Source organism: Alligator mississippiensis, chromosome 1, assembly GCF_030867095.1.
Source record: "Alligator mississippiensis isolate rAllMis1 chromosome 1, rAllMis1, whole genome shotgun sequence".
Lineage (NCBI taxonomy): Eukaryota > Metazoa > Chordata > Crocodylia > Alligatoridae > Alligator > Alligator mississippiensis.
The window spans coordinates 152,297,246-152,319,088 of NC_081824.1; the positions used below are offsets into that span (position 1 = coordinate 152,297,246).

The 21,843-nt window shown below is 44.7% G+C and overlaps 1 protein-coding gene and 1 long non-coding RNA gene across 5 annotated transcripts in view; one reads left to right on the forward strand and one right to left on the reverse strand.

Annotated features, from left to right (window-relative positions):
• The window catches only part of SLC35F3 (solute carrier family 35 member F3), a 346,640-nt gene that overhangs the window by 316,243 nt on the left and 8,554 nt on the right, over positions 1 to 21,843 (forward strand). For all 3 annotated transcript variants that reach the window (XM_019479847.2, XM_006257916.3, XM_019479846.2), the window contains 2 exons: positions 3,205 to 3,424; positions 16,783 to 16,908. In XM_019479847.2, coding sequence (XP_019335392.1) covers positions 3,205 to 3,424; positions 16,783 to 16,908 — 346 coding nt within the window. The remainder of the gene's footprint in view (positions 1 to 3,204; positions 3,425 to 16,782; positions 16,909 to 21,843) is intronic.
• The window catches only part of LOC109281233 (uncharacterized), a 133,699-nt gene that overhangs the window by 77,979 nt on the left and 33,877 nt on the right, over positions 1 to 21,843 (reverse strand). For both annotated transcript variants that reach the window (XR_002087818.2, XR_002087817.2), the window contains one exon: positions 21,407 to 21,607. This is a non-coding gene — a long non-coding RNA (uncharacterized LOC109281233). The remainder of the gene's footprint in view (positions 1 to 21,406; positions 21,608 to 21,843) is intronic.

Consider the following 21,843-nt stretch of genomic DNA (forward strand, 5'->3'; position numbering starts at 1 on the left):
ACTGAGCCCCATGATGCATGTCAATAACAAAACCAGCTCATCAAAAACATTTCCAAACATGAGGAGCTGTGCATCCCCAAATAAGCTAAACCAAAAATGGTTATTGCCTAAATTGCATGCTAAGTAAAAGATAATCATATTAAAAGAAGGTGTTGCACTTGCATAAAACTTTTAAATAACATGCTCCAGAGAAAAATAATTGCTCCTAAGCCTTCTTTCCACCAATATCTCCTTACATTTTTAAATAATATTAATCTTCAATCTGCTTGTTTCTTTCTTTAATTAGTATCCCATAATTGGCCTGATTCCTACTGCTTTGAACTTGTAAAAATGACTGTCTGAAACCCTGCCTAATAGCATGGATGCATTTTTATGATCACTTTGCAAGGAGATAAATACCTACAGAAGATTCAATACAGACTCAGTTGTCACATAGTTGGGGAGGCAGGAGAAGTACTTTCTGAGCTGTTCTGAATCATCCTACATAGTTTGGCTTATTGATGCCACAAGCAGAAAGGGAAAGTGACTGGGGATAAGCCCCTGGTATCAACAAATAGACAGGGGAGGTTAAGTGAAGTATGAGAAGGTATGAGAGGAGTATTCATTAAAAGTGAATCATTTGTAGAAAACAGCCATCTTCACTTTCCAGGCTTGAGCTTCATGTGTACAACTTTCTGATCACCAATATGTAGTTTCTGAAAACTTTCTCCTCAAAAGCAGGATTCAGAATTGCTCACTTCTGGTGAAATTTTCCTTTTCACTTTGTATTTTGCACATTTGACCTGTTATTGTATTGGTCATATCAAAGCTGTGGTGCATACAGCCCACAAGAGGTTAATCTGTGGCTACCACTCCTCTCCTGGCTCCAGTGGTTGCTGCAGTGGAGATCTCCAGACTCTGCCCCCACCCCCACAACACACCTTCCCTAGCTTTCACTTCCCGCCCTCCTTGCACACATGGTGCTGCGAAGCGAGCCGGGGGGGGCGCGCGGGGTGGGGCGGGGCGGGGAGGACACTCACCCACTGCTGCTGGGGCAGTCTGCAGCTGGGCAGTTGAGGGGGGTCCTTGGCCCCCTCTGGTGTGACCTCCACAACATGCAGCCTCCTCACTATGTGCCCCCTGGCCTTAAGATGTTGAATTGTTTGAATAGAGTCAAATGATAACTGAATCCTACTTTCTTTTCCCATCTGTCAGCTCAGCAGTGACAATGGAGCCAAATAAACTCATGCCACTCATTCAGTTCATATGGCCTAGCAATCAGTCATGATACTTTGGCTTCCATCCATGACACCAGGGATTTCATTGTGGTCTTCCATATAAGCATTAGCCAGGCCTACAGTTACAGGACTTCCAAGGACGTAAGAGCAGATGAATTTGATCCAGCAAGCTGCCAGCTAGAACTAAATTATCTCTAGGAACAAATTGATCAAAGTGGAGCAAAGGTACTTATGAATCCAGCCACATGGTTAGATGTTGAGAAGTGAATAACAACTAACTGACCTGCATGCATAATAGTCTGAAAGTGTGATTTTATTGGTCACAAATTTTCTGTGTTCAGGCTATAAACTGAAGGGCTGCAAACAACTGAAGAAATAGGCATCTTTTGGGAAATCTGGGAAATCTGATGGGAAGGGAGGGCTTGCTCTAGTGCCCCCTGGTTTCTAGCCTGAGCCAGTGCAGGCATGTGCCTGCATTTCCAGAATCAAAAGTGAATGTCAATCCGCTTGCTTCCTGCTTCAATCTATGCAGGTTAGACTAACCTGCAAAGATTTAATTGATTCAGGCTCAGGCTTTTTGAAGGTCTGTACTTACTCCATGTGAATAGTTTGAATTAGACTGCGAACTGTGTTCTTAATATTACATATCTTTGCATTTCTATTTTGTATTCTTGAATTTCCATGCAAATAGTTTGGCTGGAGCATGCCATTTTGGTTCTGCTGTAACAAGGAAGACGGTTGAATCCAGTTTTTAATATAGAACCACAGAAGATATCTTGAACCTATGTTTTCAGTCCTGTGCACTATCTTTACCTTCCCTTATAGCCCTTATCTCAATTCTCAGCATGGCATTTGATTTAACATGTTTATAACGCCTCACTTTCCACCATCCGTGACTTATCCCTTGCCAGTATCTCCACATTTGTGTGCTCTCTCTCTCTTGCTGCATTTCTTCCATCTTTCTCAAGTGAATGCCCAAGTGCTCTTCAGTCTCCCTCCTTTGCTCAATCATTCCTTGCCAAACGCACCATAAACAAACCCTCCGCATTTATTTTCCGATCATCTGAGCAGTACTAAAGACCCCTGACTTCCTGAATTTCCAGCATTCTTCATATTAATCTCTAGCATTGTTGTTTGAGTGCATCCACATCCCTCAAACCATATACTCCTTACTTCCAGCAATGATTACTTACCTCCAGCAATCATTATTACAACTCCTTCTAGCTTGCCATCCTCACCAAACTTCAGTGTGCCACAGACTGCCAATCTCTGTCTTCCTCAGATATCATCATGCCAATTGTCACTTTTCACTGATCCACTTGTTTCATCCCTTCTGGCCTTACCATTTCCCCTTTTCTCTACAACAGCCGTTCAACTAGTCACAGGCCAATCTCTCTTCCCAGGGTGGGCCCTTAATAATAGGAGCACCTTTCACCACGTGACACCTGTCTGATGGAAAGGCCTTGCCTTGAATTTAATTTTAGTGAGCCTCCAGCCAACCCTGCATAACTATCCACCTGTTCTCTTTTTGCTGATCAGCAAGGCAGCATGGTACAATGATTGATAAGGCCAAAAGGTTGGTAGTCAGGGGGCATGGATTCTGCCCCAGTTCTGACACCAATGTGCTGGATGGCTATGCATAAGTTCCTGAACCTATTTGTGTCCTAGTTTTCATATGTGTTCACTGAGAACAAAGATACAAAGTGCTTTGGCATGTAGATTAAAAGCACTATGTTCAAACCCGTTATTATCATTGTTGTTATTATGAACTTTGAGCCACTTTTCTCCTTACTCTCATGTAGCTGCCTTTTCATATTTATAATCCCTTTTTTGATTCATTATTATTTTGGACAAATGATGGCCTTTGGCAGTAGACTCTGAAATTACTGGTACCTGCCCCGCCCCACAAGAGCTTTCTTATGAATACAAAGTATGAATGCCCTGTTTGCCACTTAGCTATAACATTGCTTTTCTTTCCTTGTTTTAGGGAGTGCTGCCAATTTTTTGGAGACAACGGCTTGACTCTGAAGGCTTTTTTTACCAAGGCAGCACCCTTTGGTGTTCTTTGGACACTCACAAACTACCTATATTTACATGCAATAAAGAAAATAAACACAACGGATGTCTCCGTGCTGTTCTGCTGCAACAAAGCTTTTGTGTTCTTGCTTTCATGGATTGTTCTCAGGGACAGGTTCATGGGAGTGAGGGTAAGTGACTCCTCTCTGTCTCTCTAACTCTTTGTTATCCTTTTCCCGGTATATCCCCATTGGCTTGTTTGGATCAAGTAACAGGTTTCCCGTATCACTTAAAAGGGGAAGCCTGAATCAGCATAGAGTTGTAGAATTGTAGGGCTGAAAGGGACCTCAGAAGATCATCTAGTCCAACCCTTTGTTCAAGGCAGTAGCATCCCTGACTAAACCATCCTCTGTCAACTGGATTTTAAGCAAAGCAAAATTTTTAGGCACCCTGCCAACTAGAGGAACCCTCAGGTCTGAATGATGTCTGGGAGGAATAAGACACCAAGGAACAAGATCCTCAGTGGGACATTTAAGCTCATATCCTTGCAAATTGTACAAGCCACCTGCTGTCTTTACCAGAGAGCACACACTGAGAATCATCACCATGGGGCTATCTCTAGGCCCCTGCAGCCACTTCCTCTTAGAACTCAGTTTCTTTGCTCATTGTTCCTTAGAAGCAAGGTACCTTATGCTAGTTTGGAGTGTGAAGGAGTATCCCCAGGTTGTTGTGAACATTTGTTTTCATGTGCCTGTTCTCTTTTGATAAGAAATTAGCCTGTGAGACTTAGAAAACATTTTTTAAATTCCACTTATCTGCAAGCTCTTTACCTATCCTTGTGCCATTTGTTCACATTATATGAATGTATTTGTATTAGCCAATATTTAAATATAACAAAACCCCTATTGCATTGGAGTATTATTAAGTTCTGTATAACTGGTTGTACACTTCAGCTGAGATAGACATGGAGGCAGATAATTTAGGTTTCTTTCCTCAAGTGACTGTTTCCAGAGCAGTTTGTTTAAGTATGCAAGTGGTAAGGAACAAATATAATGGCCTTGTAGAGTAACCCAGAGCATACAGCAATCCATTCTATGACTGTTTAGGGGAGGCTAGGAGTTAGAGAGATCTGTATGGAAATACCTGAAAGTGACTCTCAAAGGTAGAAACCTAGAGAGAGCTCCAAAGTCCTAGTCTGTGTCCATTCACTGAGGCAGAGACCTAGGTTGTATCCTCACATGAATAAGACAGTGTGCATGAGCCCGAGAGCCCCTTGTGTGTTCCATAGCAGATGTTGTCAGCACAGCTGTAATGCACTGTGTTAACTTCACTACTCAATGTCCATGGGAAAACACTGGCTTCCTCACAGCCTGCTCACTCTCCAGCCCTGCCATACCTTTCAGGGACATGTTATGTCCTACAACCTGGAGAAGGATTTCATTATCCTATGAAGCTGACTGCACAAAAGGATTTGGGCTTTTCAATAGGCACCCTGCCAGGCAGAGGACCCTTTGGGTCTGAGTGCAGTAGCCCCATTCTCCATAACTTGTAGGAAGAATTAGACCCCAAAGAACATGAGCCAACAAGATGAGCTGGAAGCCACCTGAGTTAGCTAGTCAAGTGGTTTTCCTGTCCCACTCCTGGCTGGAGGGAGTGTCTGCCAATTTCTCCTGTGGAAGCTGTTTCACTTTATATGTTCATTGGGTCAGAGGCAATGCTGTGCTTATGGGCACCCCAAGAAATAAGCCTCCCTAGCTATTTCCCACTCCCTGTGCACCACCAGCTTCACTCCCACTCCCTGTGCACCACTTGTAGCTGTGGTAGAAGCAGCTCCAGGCACATCCCTGCCAATCCATTTACCATGCCCAAGACTGAAGGCTTATCCACACCATGGGACACTGTGTCCCAGCCAGACCCTTCCCAAGCAGAATTCACCCATCTGCTGGCACAGACATGCTCCACAAGAGGACACTGGTGAGGCTGCCCCAGGAGGCCTCCTTAGCAACTGCTGTCATGCCTGCCAGACACCAAGGTCTTGAGAGCAGCTACAAAGAGACAACAGTGCATATCATTGCCTGCATAAATCCAGGTTTGGAGCATGTCTTTGGGGAGGGCATGCTCTGGCATGGCCTGACTTGGACACACTGGGCTCCTAGGCATGTGCAGGGAGGCTTCTCCAACATGCTGTAATTCCAGCATGTCAGAGCAGACTCCAGCATCACATGTATCAGCATCCCCGTGCTGAAAAATGGTGGTGGGGCACTTTAAACTAAAGCTTATTCAACAAGCTTTAGTTCAAGGTGCCATTTTTCAGCGCGGAGACACTCATACACATGATGCTTTTAATTAGTGCAGCGCTTAGATCTGCACTAATTTAAGTGCCCCCCTCTAGCCTCCTGGAGCATGTCTATAAACACCTACTGTCACTGTGGAATAGACAAGACTTAAGAGGATCCAGCTGATGCAGAGCAGGGCTTCACAACTCCCTCACCCTGAGCACTGACCAATCCCATATAGACACAGCCAGTGAATTATCTAACCCTGCCCTAGTTGATACTTCATTCTTTATACCAAGTGGAACCACTGCAAGAGGTAAGACTGACAGGGCCCCTCACCATAATACCCTAGCAATCCCAGTGGGTAAAGCACACATTTGAGAGTCAGGAAATATATTGGGTCAAGTCTCTGCTCCAAATCAGGATCAGTGGGGATTATCGGAAGCTGGATCTTCAACATCCAGGTGAGTGACATAAGCTATGGGGGTCTAAGGAAAGATCCAGCAATTCTGTTGCCTTGTCTTCAGGTTAGCCAGGCTCTGAAAATGCCAGCTGAATCAGGCCCAGAGGCTAGCAGCAATTGAGGGGGTTTCGAGGCTCTTGGTGGGACTTCAGTGTTCAGCGTAGGCTCCTAAAGTGACAGAGAAGTGCGAAGTCCCCCTGTGCATTTAAGGCTTGATCCAGTAAAAGACATAGGTGCGTTGTCCTTGGTGTAGAATCCAGAACCCTGAGTTAGGTGCTCAGGCAACCTAGACAGTGCATGGGAAAAGGGTGGGCAACTGCAAATGGGATTCACAACAGGCACTGAGTGGTGCATCACATAAGCTAGTGAGTACAAAATGCAGAAGGATGAGGTGTCTCTAAAATCCCATTCCTCTCTGGGACTTAAGTGCTTAACTGTTGGCTGCAGGGCAGCACCCATGTCAAACTTGGATTCACAGCCAAGGAATTTTTCCTGGATTCTGAAGGCCAGAAAGGGGGAGCTTGATGCCTGAGCCAGAGTGGCTGGGATACTCAACAGCAGAGGGGTCCTGGGTTCCAGGCCTTGCTCCCAGGACTGTTTATACATTTGGCATTAAACAGTCATTGGATGAAAAGCATTCTGGGAGTAAGTGTTAGAACTCCCAAATGAGTACCCTCACCCCAGGGCTACACAATCAGGTTTCCCTCCCTGGCGAAGGAGTCCTGGATTCTTTGCTGCCATCATGCACGGTTCAAATTGGATGGGTAGAGGGTTCCTCTGCCCAGCCTAAGTTGTATCCTGATGGCTAAGAGAGTGCTCCTTGGAGTGCAGAGATGTGAGTTTGAACCTCATCATGGCAGGGAAAAAATAAGCTTAGTTTTTTTTACTTCCTAAGTGGGTGCTTTAACCACTGGGTTATATATAAACTGAGGTTAGCGGCAGCCACATCTTAAGATAACGACATCTGCAAATCTGTTTTGTAAGGAGACGAGTCCTGGCATTGTGTGTTCTACCAGATCAGGCCTCTTAGGGACTTAAGTGAAGAAATGCTTACTTTATGGATCCTAGTTATGGTTAGGTGCAAAATTGGTACTAGCCACTCAAGCTGGAGCAATTCTGTGCACGACCAGAAGGGAGCATGGCAGGCTCCTAAGGAACTTTCCAGTCAAGTCTGAGGGGTTGAGTAAGCTTAGGCACCTCCAGGGTTAGGTGACAACTGAGCAGAAGGCTTTTTGGATTGTAATTTTGGCCTTAAGCACCTCGGTTCTGCTTCAGTCCTGCTTCAGGAGTCTGAGTTCTTTATTGGATCAAATCTTTAGCCCTTAGCAACCTCTGATGGGGAAGCCAGCACCAATGAGCATCTGGCATCCATAGCCCATAAGTGACATTGTGTCAGGTGTGTGATTCCCTCACTGGGGCCAAGTGGAATTACAGTGGAAAGATACCAGTTATTCACTCCTGCACTGTTACACCAGCAGACTTAGAGAATAAAAATAATAATATTCCTAGCTCTTACATGACACTTAAGGAGGTATCTCCTTATTAAAACTTAGCTATATTTTTAGTTGTCAGGGGAGCTTTTAACCTCAGTCTATGAGTTAACTTCAATAGAAAATTAATTTCTCAGTGATTGAAAATCTTTTATCGCCCTTATTATTATTTCAGCAGTGCCTGGTGGCTCCAATAGAGATCTTTACAAAATGTACCAGTAAAGTGCCTAACCCTTTCAGTTTTTGGCTGCACTTGTTCGTCACATTTTCTGATTATCTTAACAATGAACCCACTGTAACTAATAGATTTTTTGAGTAACCAAAAAATCTAAGGCAAAATCTGAAGTAATCTTAGGGGGCACTATTACTCAATCACAGAAAAGTATTGCTGGAAGGGCCCTCAGGAAACCATGTAGTCCACCTCTTGGCTCAAGGTAGGATCATTATCCCAGTCTGACCCATTTCCAACAAGTGTCTGTCTAACCTGTTCTTAAAATCTTCCAACAGTGGAGATCCCATAACCTCTCAAGGTAATCTGTTTCAAAGTTTAGTCACCCTCTTCCTAATATCCAACCAAAATTTCCTTTGCTGAAGTATAAGATCGTTAGTCCTTGTCCTATCCCCTGGCTGGCTGTATTGTCTTTTGGATAAGAGCTAAAAATACCTGTGGTCTCTGACTAAGGTATGGTACTTTTTGCCTTTATCCCATTGTTTTGGTCAGATTCTAGTGGACATATATTTCCTGCCTGTTTTTTAGTCATCTTGCATGTGCCATTGGAGATACCTATCCCATCAACTATCGTGTGTTGTTGCTATACAGCTGACTTGTCTACCATCTTATTGTGGCTGAATTCTAAGGTGCATTATGTGTGTGCGTGCATATACATACACACACACGAGAAGGACCATTTGAAACATGTTTTATAAGCCTTTTGTATGGAAGGTGCTTTATAAACACAAGATACTTTTAGTATCTATTCCTATTAGTGATGGATTCATGCCCAAATGTGCAGAGCTGGGGTTTTGAATTTGACTCATTACAGAGACAGGGGCTGAAGTTTGGATTCAGGCCTGACCATTCCCCCATTTCAAAATAGTGGGAAAAAAATGTGAATTAAAAGAGATAAAAACTAGGAGTTTTAGTCTAAATCATTTCGTTGTTGATATTGTCTTGAGATATTGTTATGCTCTTCCTCCTGTTGCTCCTATTTCTGCTTTGGTCATAAGGAGCCATACTTTTTCATGTTCAGGGAAGATGAGGAGGAAGAATGTTAAGGGACATTTGGGTATAACCCCTTCATCTGAGTGCTGATGGATTCATTGTAGACATGGAATACATTTTGTTTTAGGGTTGGCAAGCCAGTCAATTGACCAGTCAAATGTTGCCAATTGACCCATCAATTGCCTGCATATTTTTGACTGGTCAAAGATTATAACAATTTCACAAAAAACTACATTTTTTGGTAGTCTTCTTCACAGAAATATGATATTTTATTGTTTTTTAACACATTTTTTAATGGAAAAAATGTGCTTTTTCTGTGTATTATTTGGACCGATTGGCTTTTTTTTTTACAATTTTTTATCAATATTTGATCAGTCAATTGACCAAACTTTATTTGATTGGTCTAATACACAAATCTATACTGTTTTCTCTGGATCCTTATACAAGTGGGGCAGAGTGAGCAGGCTCTTCCTTGGATCCTTCACATCGTTTGTGAGGATTAGCAAGGGCTGCCTGAAAGGAAAGCCTGAGTTTGCTTCATGCAGGAAGGAGGCTGCTGTGGGGTTTTGTAGTTTATTTCTTCCCACCATTTGTTGAGTTGCAGGAGTGCTCAGGTACTGCCTCACTATGAATGGGGATTTAAATGGAGTCTCTTTCCTCTTTCTTTCCTTGACCATGTGTATACTGCCTCCCCACCCAGCCCAGGACTCCTGCCCTGTTCACACAATTCTGACATTCCTGGAGCCCCAAATCATGAGATTCTGGGCAGGAACGAGTGCGGGGTCATAACACCCCAGCCAAATATCTGTCCAGCCTCCACTTAAAGACCCTCAAAGTAGGAGAAAGTACCACCTCCCTTGGGAGTCCCTTCCAGAGCCTGGCAGCCCTAACTGTAAAGTCATGTCTCCTGATGTCCAGCCTGAACTTTCTAACAATTGTAATTAAAATAGTGAGAGTTGGCAAACCTGGATGCTGCCATCAGATCAGTGTCCTTTTTGTTGGATGGATGCTGTTTGTTGTGACCTTCAAGTTAGCATGACAAGGATTGCAGACTATGACAGCAGTTCACTGTGTTTTGCACCCACGGGGACCCTGGAAGTCAAACAGTCACAGACTTTCTCCATTCACTCAGCCACTTTCACAGGACCAGATCCTGAGAGAGAGCTATTGCTCGGTCACTCCTCCCCTAGAAACAAGACAATCTTATGTTCATCAACCAGAATGTGTTATTTTTAAGATGCAGACACTCATCCTTTGAGGGCTGTGTCTTTTTTGATTGTGCCAAAGTCCTGGTTAGGATCAGAGAGAAGCGCTTTCCTAGACAGCACAAGCAGCAAGAGATGTAAATCGTGCAAGCTTTTTTAGTTCATTAAGTAATGCATATTCTACACTAACCTTTGGTTATTGTACTTATCTTGCTTTGAACCTATTAATTTCTGGGTATTTCTTTAGTTACCAATGTGAATAATTCATTCTTTTACTTTGTGTCTGCTTTTCTATCAGTCAGTCTGTCTCTCTCACACACACACACAAGCATACCTCATCTTTAAATTTCCCTCTCTTTACCTTTATTTTGCCACATGATTGCGTAAGTAAGTGACAAGACATCTTACTTCCTTCACACCTGCTGGAATTGCCGTAGGGTGTCAAAGATATGGCTCATGGGATGGATTTGACCCATGGAGCCCCATCATCTGGACCCTGGTGCTGCCCCTGGGTCTGCACCGAGCCACACACTGCTGGACTGGCTCTGTGTGTAGGGCCTGGGACTTATCCCACACACAGCACCTGCTCCAAAAACCAGGTCTCACATGGCACACATCCCAGACTAGCTGGGGTGTGGGGGGCACCGCGTGCAGCACAGATCTTGGGAGTGGCTGTAACAGGCTCCAGATGTAGCATGGGTCCTGGACTGACTGGAGTGGGTGCCATGTGCAGCTCACATTCCAGGACCCATACTGCATGTGGCACCCATTCCAGCTGGGCTGGGACTTGTGCCAGATGCACGTCACATGTGGCTCAGTCCCACACCAGGTGGGAGGAGTGCCATGCAGTGCAGGTCCTGAAGCAGGTGCTGCTGCCCTCGAGCCAGCATAGGGGGGGTGGGGGGTGTCTGTGGGCCCAGTCCAGCCTGGCGCCACTCATCCAGCCTGTGGGGGCTCATGAGTTTGACACCTCTGCACTAGTGTGTTAAGAGGTGTGTAAATAAGCACAGCCCAATAGCAACAAACCAGGAGTTCAAGCAAAATGTGTCTGATGCTAATGACATGCTTGATAAGCAGCCTGAGAGGCCTTCAGGGAAAATGCATATGATATTCTTGACATGTTGACAGACAGGCAGGCTGAAAGCTTTATCCAGGACCACATCTAGCACTTGTGACATGCTTGATAGAGGATGGAGCCACTGCAAAAGCAAATCAGTTGGAGTCTGAATTTATTTGCTTTAGTCTTTTACTCTAGTGTCTCCTTTCATACCACAGTAAACAAACTCATTCAGCATGCAGGAGTAGTGGTGGCTGCAGGTACTTTCTGCAGGCACAGTATATAAGCACACCAAGCCAACATTCCCTGAAAGCTAAAAAATATTGATATTAATATTGATTTTCAGACTGTGCCTCCACCTTCTGGGTATATTCTAGGCTCAGCCTTCCCCGAGTTAGGAGCAAAGCTGGCCTATTGCATCAAGCCTCCATTGCTCTTCATCCAGAACTGTACTTTTAGAATCCCAGGCCAACAGAATGGCTGCTTGTGCTAGCATCATGTTGACTGTGGGATTTTTGATAATATTCCTCTTATGCCAGTACCTATTACATAACTAAGTGACTTCAGGCCTTGATCCCTTTAGATCTCTCACAGATGGTCCGGCAGAGTTAGCATTTGGGTGGAAGACCAACAGATGTCAGTTCTTGGGAGGTCACTCTCCTTTCTGAGATCCTCTTCCTGATGCTAGTAAAGGGCACCGTACAGCTGCAAGTTTCTTATTTCATATGTTCTTTCTGAAAGCTCAGTTGCTGACCATCAGATTCATTACAAACCTACCGGCTAATTTTTTTTCCTGGCAAGCATTAGTAGTTAATCTGCTATCACTGCCAAATTGCCAGCTGAACAGAATGTGTGTTCCTCCCTGCCTAACATAAAATTGTCTGGCATTGTTCTGTACTGTTACTGTATTTTCACATGTAGGTGCTTTTCAGTTGTGAGTGAAATAAGTCTAGTGTATTATGCAGAGGAGGAAAACAAGTAAAAAAAAAAATCCCATATCTGAGCATCCTCCAGGGCTGGCAAAGTGTGGATACAGCCTCCAGCTTTGCAGCTTGAGCTAGTTTGTAAATCTTGTTGGTAGCCTTCAGGCTGAAAGATGCCTGTGACCTTAGAACTGTATGCACCTTGGACTCAATCCTGCAGCACAGAGTGCAGAGCTCCCTCATTCCTCTTGTGCTTAGAGGAAGCTTGCACAGGTAGTCAACAGCTTGTAGGATCAAATCCCTTAACATCAGAGTTTTTTTAATATTGAATGCTTGGGAATTTTGCTTTTACTTCGATCAAAATAGCATCTGAAACAGAGCTGCACAGAGTATTTTCTCTCCTTCTGGTAAATGGCATTTCAGGTTGATTAAATCATTTGGGACATTTTTGTCAATTTAACAAATTATTTTGATGAAAAGAAAAAAAAAACCCTGAAAAAAAAGGCTAAGGAAGATAAAACTGTTTCCCTGTAATCTGAATGAAAGCTTTCAAGTTTTTTATTTGAATTGATATTTTGTTTTCAAATTTACCTCACTCTTATTCCTAGCTACTAAAAAATGTTTTTTGAAAAAAAGCTTAAACAGCAAATGGTAGTGAAGTGAACTAGCCACAATGATCCTGGAATTACAATAAATGGTGCATTTGACCAAAATAAGGTTTTCCTTTTTTTTTTTTTAGTCCGGCCAGAAGGCAAACAGCTTTAGTTCCATGCTCCATTCTTTAAGCCATGGGGCTCAAACTTGTTTGCCTCCCCACCAGGCTGGCTCCAGTTCCACCTCCAGCAGCAGAGCATGTGGCAATGGCAGCACTGTTGTCAGTTCAGAGAACTGCATAGGTTTATGAACCCATCAGTCACCCACTGCTGCTGAAACAAGTCCCTAGTGGGGCTCCGTATCCTGGAATTTGGTGACAGACTCTATCCCTCCCCTGAATTCCTAGCCCCACAAGAGCCCTCAAGGCCATATGAAATGGCTCTGGGGGCCAGATCCAGCCTGTGAGCTGTATCTTTAACACCCCTGCTTTAGAGAGTAGATAAAACACCCCTAATTCTGTCTTTTGTTGTTCCTACTAAACCTGCATGCTAAAGAAATACATTTTGGAAGTCGGCTTTGCATTTGCAAAAATTGTACATTTTCCTCTTAAGAGAACTACATGTAGTGAGATAACCATGTGCAGAACCTGTTTGACTGCCTCTTGACTTTGAATGCACATTTTTGCTGGTTGAACTTGGGACTGGAATTTTAAAATTGGGCCCAAGCCTATAAGATGCACACCACATGTGATATATAAGATCATTGGGGGCCAGGTTCTAATTCACCTGTTAGGCACATAAATGGACTTAGGCACCGAACTACAATCCTATTCCACCCTGCTCAAATCCTAAAAAACAATTAATGCAAACTACAGGTGAAACCTCTTCCTCCTTACTGTTTTTCTGAGACTCAGTGGGTGCATCTACACATACACATATACTGCACAGTACAGGCATATGTCTACACGTGCATGCCCATACTGCATAGTAAATATGGCAACTTACGCTGACTTGAGCATAAATTTGATACTTGCATCATGTAGGTATCAAATTTAGGCCTGATTAGTCACTGCGCGATAATGCATGTGTAGACACCTTACTGTTAAGTAACACTGTGTGTGTGGACTGACTTGGGACTAGCTTTAACACCTGCATGTGTAGACACCAGCCTATTCCTGCTTACTGTGCAGTAAATTTAAGCCGGTGTAAATGCATGTGTAGACACAGCCAGTCTTAAGGCTAAAATGGTAGGGTGTTAAAAAAGTTGATGCATTAATGGATTTTCTGGGATTTATAAACAGAGTGGAATAGAATAATGTGATGGAACCTAAGTCTACTTAGATGCCTAATAGGTAAAATAAAATCTGGACTTCAGTATTTACACTTTTCAGGTCCCTGTTCTAGTCTAAATTTTGTTTTATTCTCTATGGGGACTGCTTTTTTGGATTCTGGAACAGCCTGATGATTCATCTACTTGGAAGTTTTGTATCCTGATTACAAGATACACATCATCTAGCTATGGTCCAAATAGGATGGGTCATTCATTGCTATCTTTGTAGAGTATGATAGCAAGGAATATAAAGTTTGGATAAAGGTTTACACAAGTGTGTCTCCCCATAACCACTAGTGGCACTAACTACTGGGAGCATCATTAGAGAGACAGGATGGAATGAGCCTGGACCCTAACCCCTCTTACCCCATGAGGCACATTTCCCTGAACACAAGGCATATTGGCAAAGCAGCATGTGGAGAACAGCACTGCCATAGGCCAGGCTATGCCTGTTGTATAGACAGTGAAATTTAGTCTCAAGGCAGCTGGTCCAGCATCTTGTATAACCACAAGTAGCTTCCAGTCTCATAATGAGGCATTCCCTTTACCTGTCCAGTCTATTAAAACTTCCTTTCTTCCTGAAGCATGGAATTAAGCATGTATGATGCGCAGTCCTCTCTTATTTGTTGAACCAATATGTTTAGAAGACAGGCCTAAAGTCTTGGTAAAGAGAAACTAGCAAACTCTCCAGGAGTTTCCGGGAGTCTCTAATGTTGATTTTAACTCTTTTTTTGTCCTTTTACTTCCAACTTCTGGGCTGGCCAAAACACCATGCTCAATCCCTTCCAAGAGGAAGGTGCATTATAACTATGAGGCTTCTAAGAAGCAGGAAACCATCCTGCCCAACTCATTCTTCTCTGCCTACCTCTCACCACAACATCACATCCATGGTGCACACAGCCAGTTTTTTCAGCTAAGCAGCCCCTCCCCCAAACTGACTGAAGTATATCCGACATTCACAGGTTGAAATTTTCAACCTCTCTAAGTGACATAGGAGCACAAGTGGTACTGAGAGATGGCTGGATTTGCACATCTAAGTCACTTAGGCTCAGTTCTTCAGCTGCATTTAGGCAACTGACTCCCACTGAAATTCACGGTATGAATGAGGGAAGTCATTGGATTCAATGAAGTTGAAGGCCTTGGGCCCATCTGAAAATCCTACTCAAAATACCAGCATTTGCTTGAGTAATAAATTCTAGATCCCTATTTACAGCTGAAGGCTTTGACTGGCTGACCTGCGACATCCTTAAATCTACCTTATTTTTCTATTTTTTCCAACAAGTTTATTTTCCCTGCTATCTCCTCTGAATTCAAATCCATTTCTGCAGGCATTAGGGAATTCCTAGGTATTACCTGAGTATTACTGTCAAATGAATCCTGCAGTGGCTGTCTAACTCAGAGACTTTGTGACAGAGATGAAATTCCCTTTTCAGGTTATTAAGACGCTGATGCTCTGAAAAACAGCTCTTCCCCTTGCCAGCTATACTGAAATCAGATGTAGTCTCTTTGTCACTGTGCTTGCAGCTCCCCATTCCAAGTGCTGCTCTCATCCTCACCCTAGAGGTGTACCTGATAGAGTTTGTGCCCCAGGGTGCCAGAATGGAGGTGGGGGCTCAAGGCTCTGGCTACACAGAAAGGAGTGGATGGAGAATGGAGGTGTCACTTCTAAGAGCCAGGTTAACCCTTCAGGCTAGGGACAGACATTCAGAAAGCCTGAGCCTGAATTGATTCAATCTTTGCAGGTTAGTCTAACCCGCCTAGATCAAATCCATTTGCAACTGCACAGACATTCTCTCTGGACTGAAGAAATGCAGGCACATGCCTGCAGTGGCTCAGGCTAGAAGCCGGGGGGCACTAGAGCAGCCCTCCCTTCCCTTCTAAAGTGCTGAGCTGAAGGAGGGGTGTGGCCAGGCCCCAGCAGGACGCTCTGATTTGGGAGTGGTATAAAACCCCACCCTGCCTGCACTGTCCTGGGTTTTTCCCCTCTTGCTGCTCAAGAGGCAAGAGTATTGCTAGACCCCAGCCCCTGGCTAGCACTCTGAGGCAAAGGGGAGGTGTGCAGTGCATGCATCTGTTGATGATACTGAGCTTTTCAATCTCCCTCTCCCTGCTTCTTCAAACTGTCTGCAAACCTGACAGGTGAGGGAGACAGCAGGGGGCTGATAACACAGCATTTATTAGCCCATCAACAAAACAAAAGCCTCTTGCATTAGTTCAAGCTCTTCTTAAACAGTTTTTTCCAAGGAAGAAATGGAGGGACATTACCAGCTGACCTGTTGATTAGCTCCAAAAAGCTGTAAGCAGACACTGTTCTATCTGCCTGTCCCAGTGAAACTGGAGACACACATAGCCACCTCTCAGTATTAGCTAGCATACCACATGTCTAGAGTCCATGGGACTGGGGTCTGTGCTGTGGGAGATGGGAGGGAAGAAGGGAGGGAGGGGCTTGAGCAGCGAGCAGTGATGGGGGTGGGGCAAAGGGAAGCCAGGCAGACACTGCTGTGCCTCCAGAGCTCCAGCTAGGGAGCACAGTGGTGGGGCTAACCCTGTTCTCTGGAGCAGAGAGCCCAGCCCAGTCCAGGGCTGCACCTGGGATTCTGGGGGACTCTGGTTTAACTTAAACCAGGAAGGGGTCTGGGACAGACATTGCATAAACCAGTTTGACCCAAATCAGTTAACTCTGATACTACATTCAACCAGGTTTATCTTAAACCAGTTTCAACCATTTTGAACCTGGTTTATGTGCACTGAATTTAATTTGGCTTAATTTGGCTTGAGCCCCCTGCCTCTACTCCAGTGCCTCCTTAACTGAGTGCCAGGGACTGCTCATGCCATTTACAGCATGCATGCTGCAGGCTGCCCACCTCTGGTATAGTAGATAAGGATGAAGCAGATGATAGAAGTATGTTAAAATGTCATTTAAATGGCTCTTTAATATTTTGACTATCTAGGGTTGTTAAATAATGCTTACTATTTTTGTTTCCATCCAGATTGTGGCTGCTATATTTGCTATCGCAGGGATCGTCATGATGACTTATGCGGATGGATTCCACAGTCATTCAGTTATTGGAATAGCACTTGTTGTGGGATCTGCCTCAATGTCTGCTCTTTATAAGGTAAATAGACACGCATCTTTTGGGGCTATGAGATGCCCCGTCCACACTATTAAGTTTAGTTGTTACCAACTTAGCATCAAGTTCTGTAGCTCTTGCTGTTTTAAAGTCTTAAGGAGATTAGACATGGCACACCCTTTTTGTGGACACCTGATACAAGCACAAAGACCACTTTAATACTGGAGCTAAGCATTCACTTATGTAAACATTATCAGTCCCCACTGAGAAGCAATACATGCCTACTGGATAGGGGAGGCTCACCTCACCTTCTTTGATGCACTTCAGCCAGAGCTGCAGATGCCTCACATCTCTTAAGATAAGGCCACCTCTGTTTAGGTGCCAGATTTTAGACACTCAACTCTGTAAATGTTGTCCAAAGACTTTTTTTTCCCCCTGGGATCTTAGCTTCTTTTTAAGTCTCTGTGGATGCAACTATGCAAAATGCTAACTGCGCAGCAGCCTAATTTCACTGTGCATTAGCGTGCATGGCAAAAACCATGCTAATACGCTAATGTTCAGTAGTATTAGGCTACTGCGCAGTTAGTGTCACTACAAAGCCATGCACCGGCACTACTGGACAGTAGCACCAGTTACTGTGCACTGATGTAGTACTTTGTTATACAAGTACTAAACTTAATGCGCGGTAACTATGGGCACATTAATGAATGTGTAGATGTGCCCTGTGTCCCCTTCCTTCTTGGACTTCTATTCAGAAATGTCCATAGCACCTGTCAAACTTTAGACATTGTGCTGAAGGAGGAGAAAGCTTACATAATTAAAATTAAGACTCATGCTTATATACCTGGCTGAATCAAAACCTGAGGATTCACTCTTTGTGAGGTTGCCAGCAAGACTTCCAAAGAGTCCTAGAATCATAGAAAATTAGGGTTGGAAGGGACCTCAGGAGGTCACCTAGACCAACCCCCTGCTCAAGGCAAGACCATCCCGAATTAGATCATTCCAGCCAAAGCTTTGTCTAGCTGGGTCTTAAAAACCTCCAAGAATAGAGATTCCAAAACTTCTCTTGATAACCTGTTCCAGTACTTTACTACCGTCCTAGTGAGAAAATTCTTCCCAATGTCTAACCTAAACTCCCCTTGCTGCAACGTGAGACTGTTACTCGGTGTTCTGTCATCTGCCACCAGTCTAGCTCCATCCTCTTTTAAGCCCCACTTCAGGTAGTTGAAAGCTGTTATTAAATACCCTCACAGTCTTCTCTTCTCTAGACTAAATAAGCCCAGTTCCCTCAGCCTGTCCTCATAAGTCATGTGCCCCCCTCACCATTTTTGTTGCCCTCCACTGGACTCAATTTGTCCACATCCTTTCTGTAGTGGAGGGCCCAAAACTGAACACAGTACTTCATTTGTGGCCTTACCAGTGCTGGATAGAGGGGAATAATCACTTCCCTTGACCTGCTGGCAACACACCTACCAATGCAGTCCAGTATGCCATTAGCCTTCTTTGCAACAAGGGAACACTATTGGCTCATATTTAGCTTATTGTCCACTGTAACCCCCAGGTCCTTTTCTGCAGAGCTGCTGCCCAGCCAGTCAGCCCCCAGCCTGTACTGGTGCATAGGATGGTTCCGTCCTAAGTGCAGGACTTTGCACTTGTCCTTGTTGAACCTCATAAGATTTTTTTGGCTCAGTCCTCCAATTTGCCTAGGTCACTCTGAATCCTAGCCCTGCCCTTCAGTGTATATACCAGTGTTCCCCCTAAACTGTGCGACGTGCACGGCCACACACGCCTGCTCATGCCGCACTACTACAAGGCACACCTGCACAGCCACACATGCCACACAGCTTATAAGGAACAGGTATCTACTACTCCCCCCAGCTTGGTGTCATCTGCAAACTTGCTGAGGGTGCACTCTATACCATCTTCTAGTTAATGTTGAAGACATTGAACACAACTGGCCCCAGGACCAACCCCTGAGGCACTCCACTTGATACTGGCTGCCAACTAGACATTGAGCCATTGATTATTACCTTCCCAGCCTGATGATCCAGCCAATTTTCTATCTACCTTACAGTCCATTCATCCAGCCCACACTGCCTTAGCTTGTCTGCAAGAATGTTGCTGGAGACCATATCAAAAGCCTTGCTAAAATCAAGGTATGCCACATCCACCAGTCTCCTCCCATCCACAGAGCCAGTCACCTCATCATAGAAGGTAACCAGGTTGGTCAGGCATGACTTGGCCCTGGTGAATCCATGCTGACTGTTCCTAATCACCTTCTTCTCCTCCAAGTGCTTTCAATTGGATTCCTTGAGGATCTGCTCCATGTTTTTTCCAGGGACTGAGGTGAGGCTGACTGGTCTTTAGTTCCCTGGATCCTCCTTTATCCTTTTATTAAGTATGGGCACTATGTTTTCTCTTTTCCAATCATCCGGGACCTCTCCTGATCACCATGAGTTTTCAAAGGTGATGGCCAATGGCTCTCCAATAACATCAGCCAACCCCCTCAGCACCCTCAGGTTCATCCCTTCTAGCCCCATGTATTTGTATATGTCCAGCTTTTCTAAATTGTCCCTAAATTGTGACCTGTTCTTTCACTACTGTTGGCTGCTCACCTCCCTAAACTGTGCTGCCAGGTGCAGTAGTCTGGGAGCTGACCTTGCCTGTGAAGACAGAGGCAAAAAAAGCATTGCCTTTTCTGCATCCTCTGTCACAAGGCTGCCTTCCCCATTCAGTAAGTGACCCACACTTTCCCTGATCCTCCTCTTGCTACTGACATACTTATAGAAGCCCTTCTTGTTACCGTTCATGCCCCTTGCTAGCCGCAACTCCAATTGCGCTTTGACCTTCCTGACTTCATCCCTGCATGCCCAAGCAATGCTCGTATACTCTTCCCTAGTCATTTGTCCAAATTTCCACTTCTTATATGCTTCCTTTTTGTGATTTAGTTTACTGAAGAGCTCCCTGCTAAGCCAAGCTGGTCTTCTGCCATACTTGCTAGTCTTCCTGCGCATCAGGCTGGTTTGTTCCTGCACTCTCAGTAAAGCTTCTTTAAAATACAGCCAGCTCTCCTGAACACCTTTCCCCCTTAGACTGGCTTCCCAAGTATCCTTCTCTTGAGTTCCCCGAGCGAATTGAAGTCTCCTTTTCTGAAGTCCAGGGTCCTTACTCTGCTGCTCTCCATCATTTCTTTCCTCAGGATCCTGAACTCAATCATCTTGTCATCACTGCTACCCAAGTTGCCATCCCCTAGTATTCCCCACCAATTCATCCCTGTTTCTAAGCAGCAGGTCAAGAAGAGCATGGCACCTAGTTGGCCACACCAGCACTTGCACCAGGAACTTGTCACCAACACTTTCCAAAAACTTCCTGGATTGCCTGTGCACTGCTGTAGTGCCCTCCCAGCAGATGTCAGGGTGTTTGAATTCCACCATGGGAACCAGGGCCTGTGATTGGGAAAGGTCCGCTGTTTGAAGAAAGCCTTATCCACCACTTCCTCCTGGTCTGGTGGTCTATAGCAGACCCCCACCACAACATCACCTTTGTTGCTCTCCCCTCTAACCTTAACCCAGAGACTTTCAACAGGCCTAACTCCAGTTTCATGCTGGAGCTCTGAACAATCATATGGCTCGTCTACATGAAGTGCAACTCCTCCTCCTCTTCTCCCCTGCCTGTCCTTCCTGAACAGTTTATACTCATCCATGACCATGCTCCAGTCATGCAAGCTCCCACCAAGTCTCTGTTATTCTAATCATGTTATAGTTCTGTCACTGCGAGGACTTCTGATTCTTCCTACTTGTTTCCCAGGCTACGTGCATTTGTGTACAGCACCTGAGGTAACTAGTTGATTGCCCTGATCTCTCAGGAAGTATGAGAGCACTTCCCCTGTTGCCCCCTCCTGCTTGCTCTTCCTCCAGGTCCCCAACTTCCCACTTACCTCAGGGCTTTGGTCTCAATCCCCCGGCAAACCTAGTTTAAAGCCCTTCTCACAAATGTTCCTGTAGGAACAGGGAAATGGAGCGCAGCTACTACAGCACAAATGTAAATGACTGGAAAAACATTTTCATAACCCCCAAACTTGGAATCATTCCCTCTTTATCTGTCAGCAAGGAGGAGTAACAGGACACAAGCATACTGGGTTGGTTTGTTTCTATTAGCCTCCTTTAGCAGCCCCCAAATGTCATGGTACCTGACCAGTGGCACCTCCCCATTTTTGCACCTTTCACTCTTCAGTCCTTTTAGTTCTCTTCTGCTAGTGAATCTGCACTAGAACCTGGGTATTTATGATGTCTGACACATAATTAAGATAATACCACATTGCTGGGGATGCATTTACTTTTGTTTCCACGATGTTAATCAGTTCTGCTTTTGTTCAGAACAGGCAGTTAAATGCAGTTGCTGTCACTGAAAACAGGAACGGCCAGAAATTAAAACCAGTGCCCTCCTAGTCAGTTCAGACATCACAGAATTGTTTTCCTGCCTTGGGCCTTTGTTAGATGGTGGCCAAAGGGGCCTATTAAGATGTAAATGTCATACAACTCACATGGCCGTGCAGGAGAAAACAAGCAGCTGGCACTGGCCCATCCTTTCCTGCAGCCCCTTCCTTAATGATCTGCAGTCAGATTGTTTTGTCTACACACGATCAAAACCGCCTTCCTTTTCTGTCTGCCATTGTTCTCATTCTCTGTCTGTGCTCAGTGATGTCCCCAGGCAGGTTTTCCTGAAGGTATCATATGCAGAACACCTGGAATTCAAGCCATAAATACATGAACAGCATATCCCAGAAAAGGCCCAAGAGATAAAATAGGTTGTAACTAAGTAACACAATCTATCAGACTGAGGTGAATGTGCTCTACCCTGGGAAACACCCCTGGTTCCAAGCCAAGAGAACAGCTACCTTGGGTGGAGTAGTTTCCACCAGTGACACCTGCTCATTTGTGCACAGCTGGTCCAAGGCTGTCACCTGCCTCTGGGCCTCTT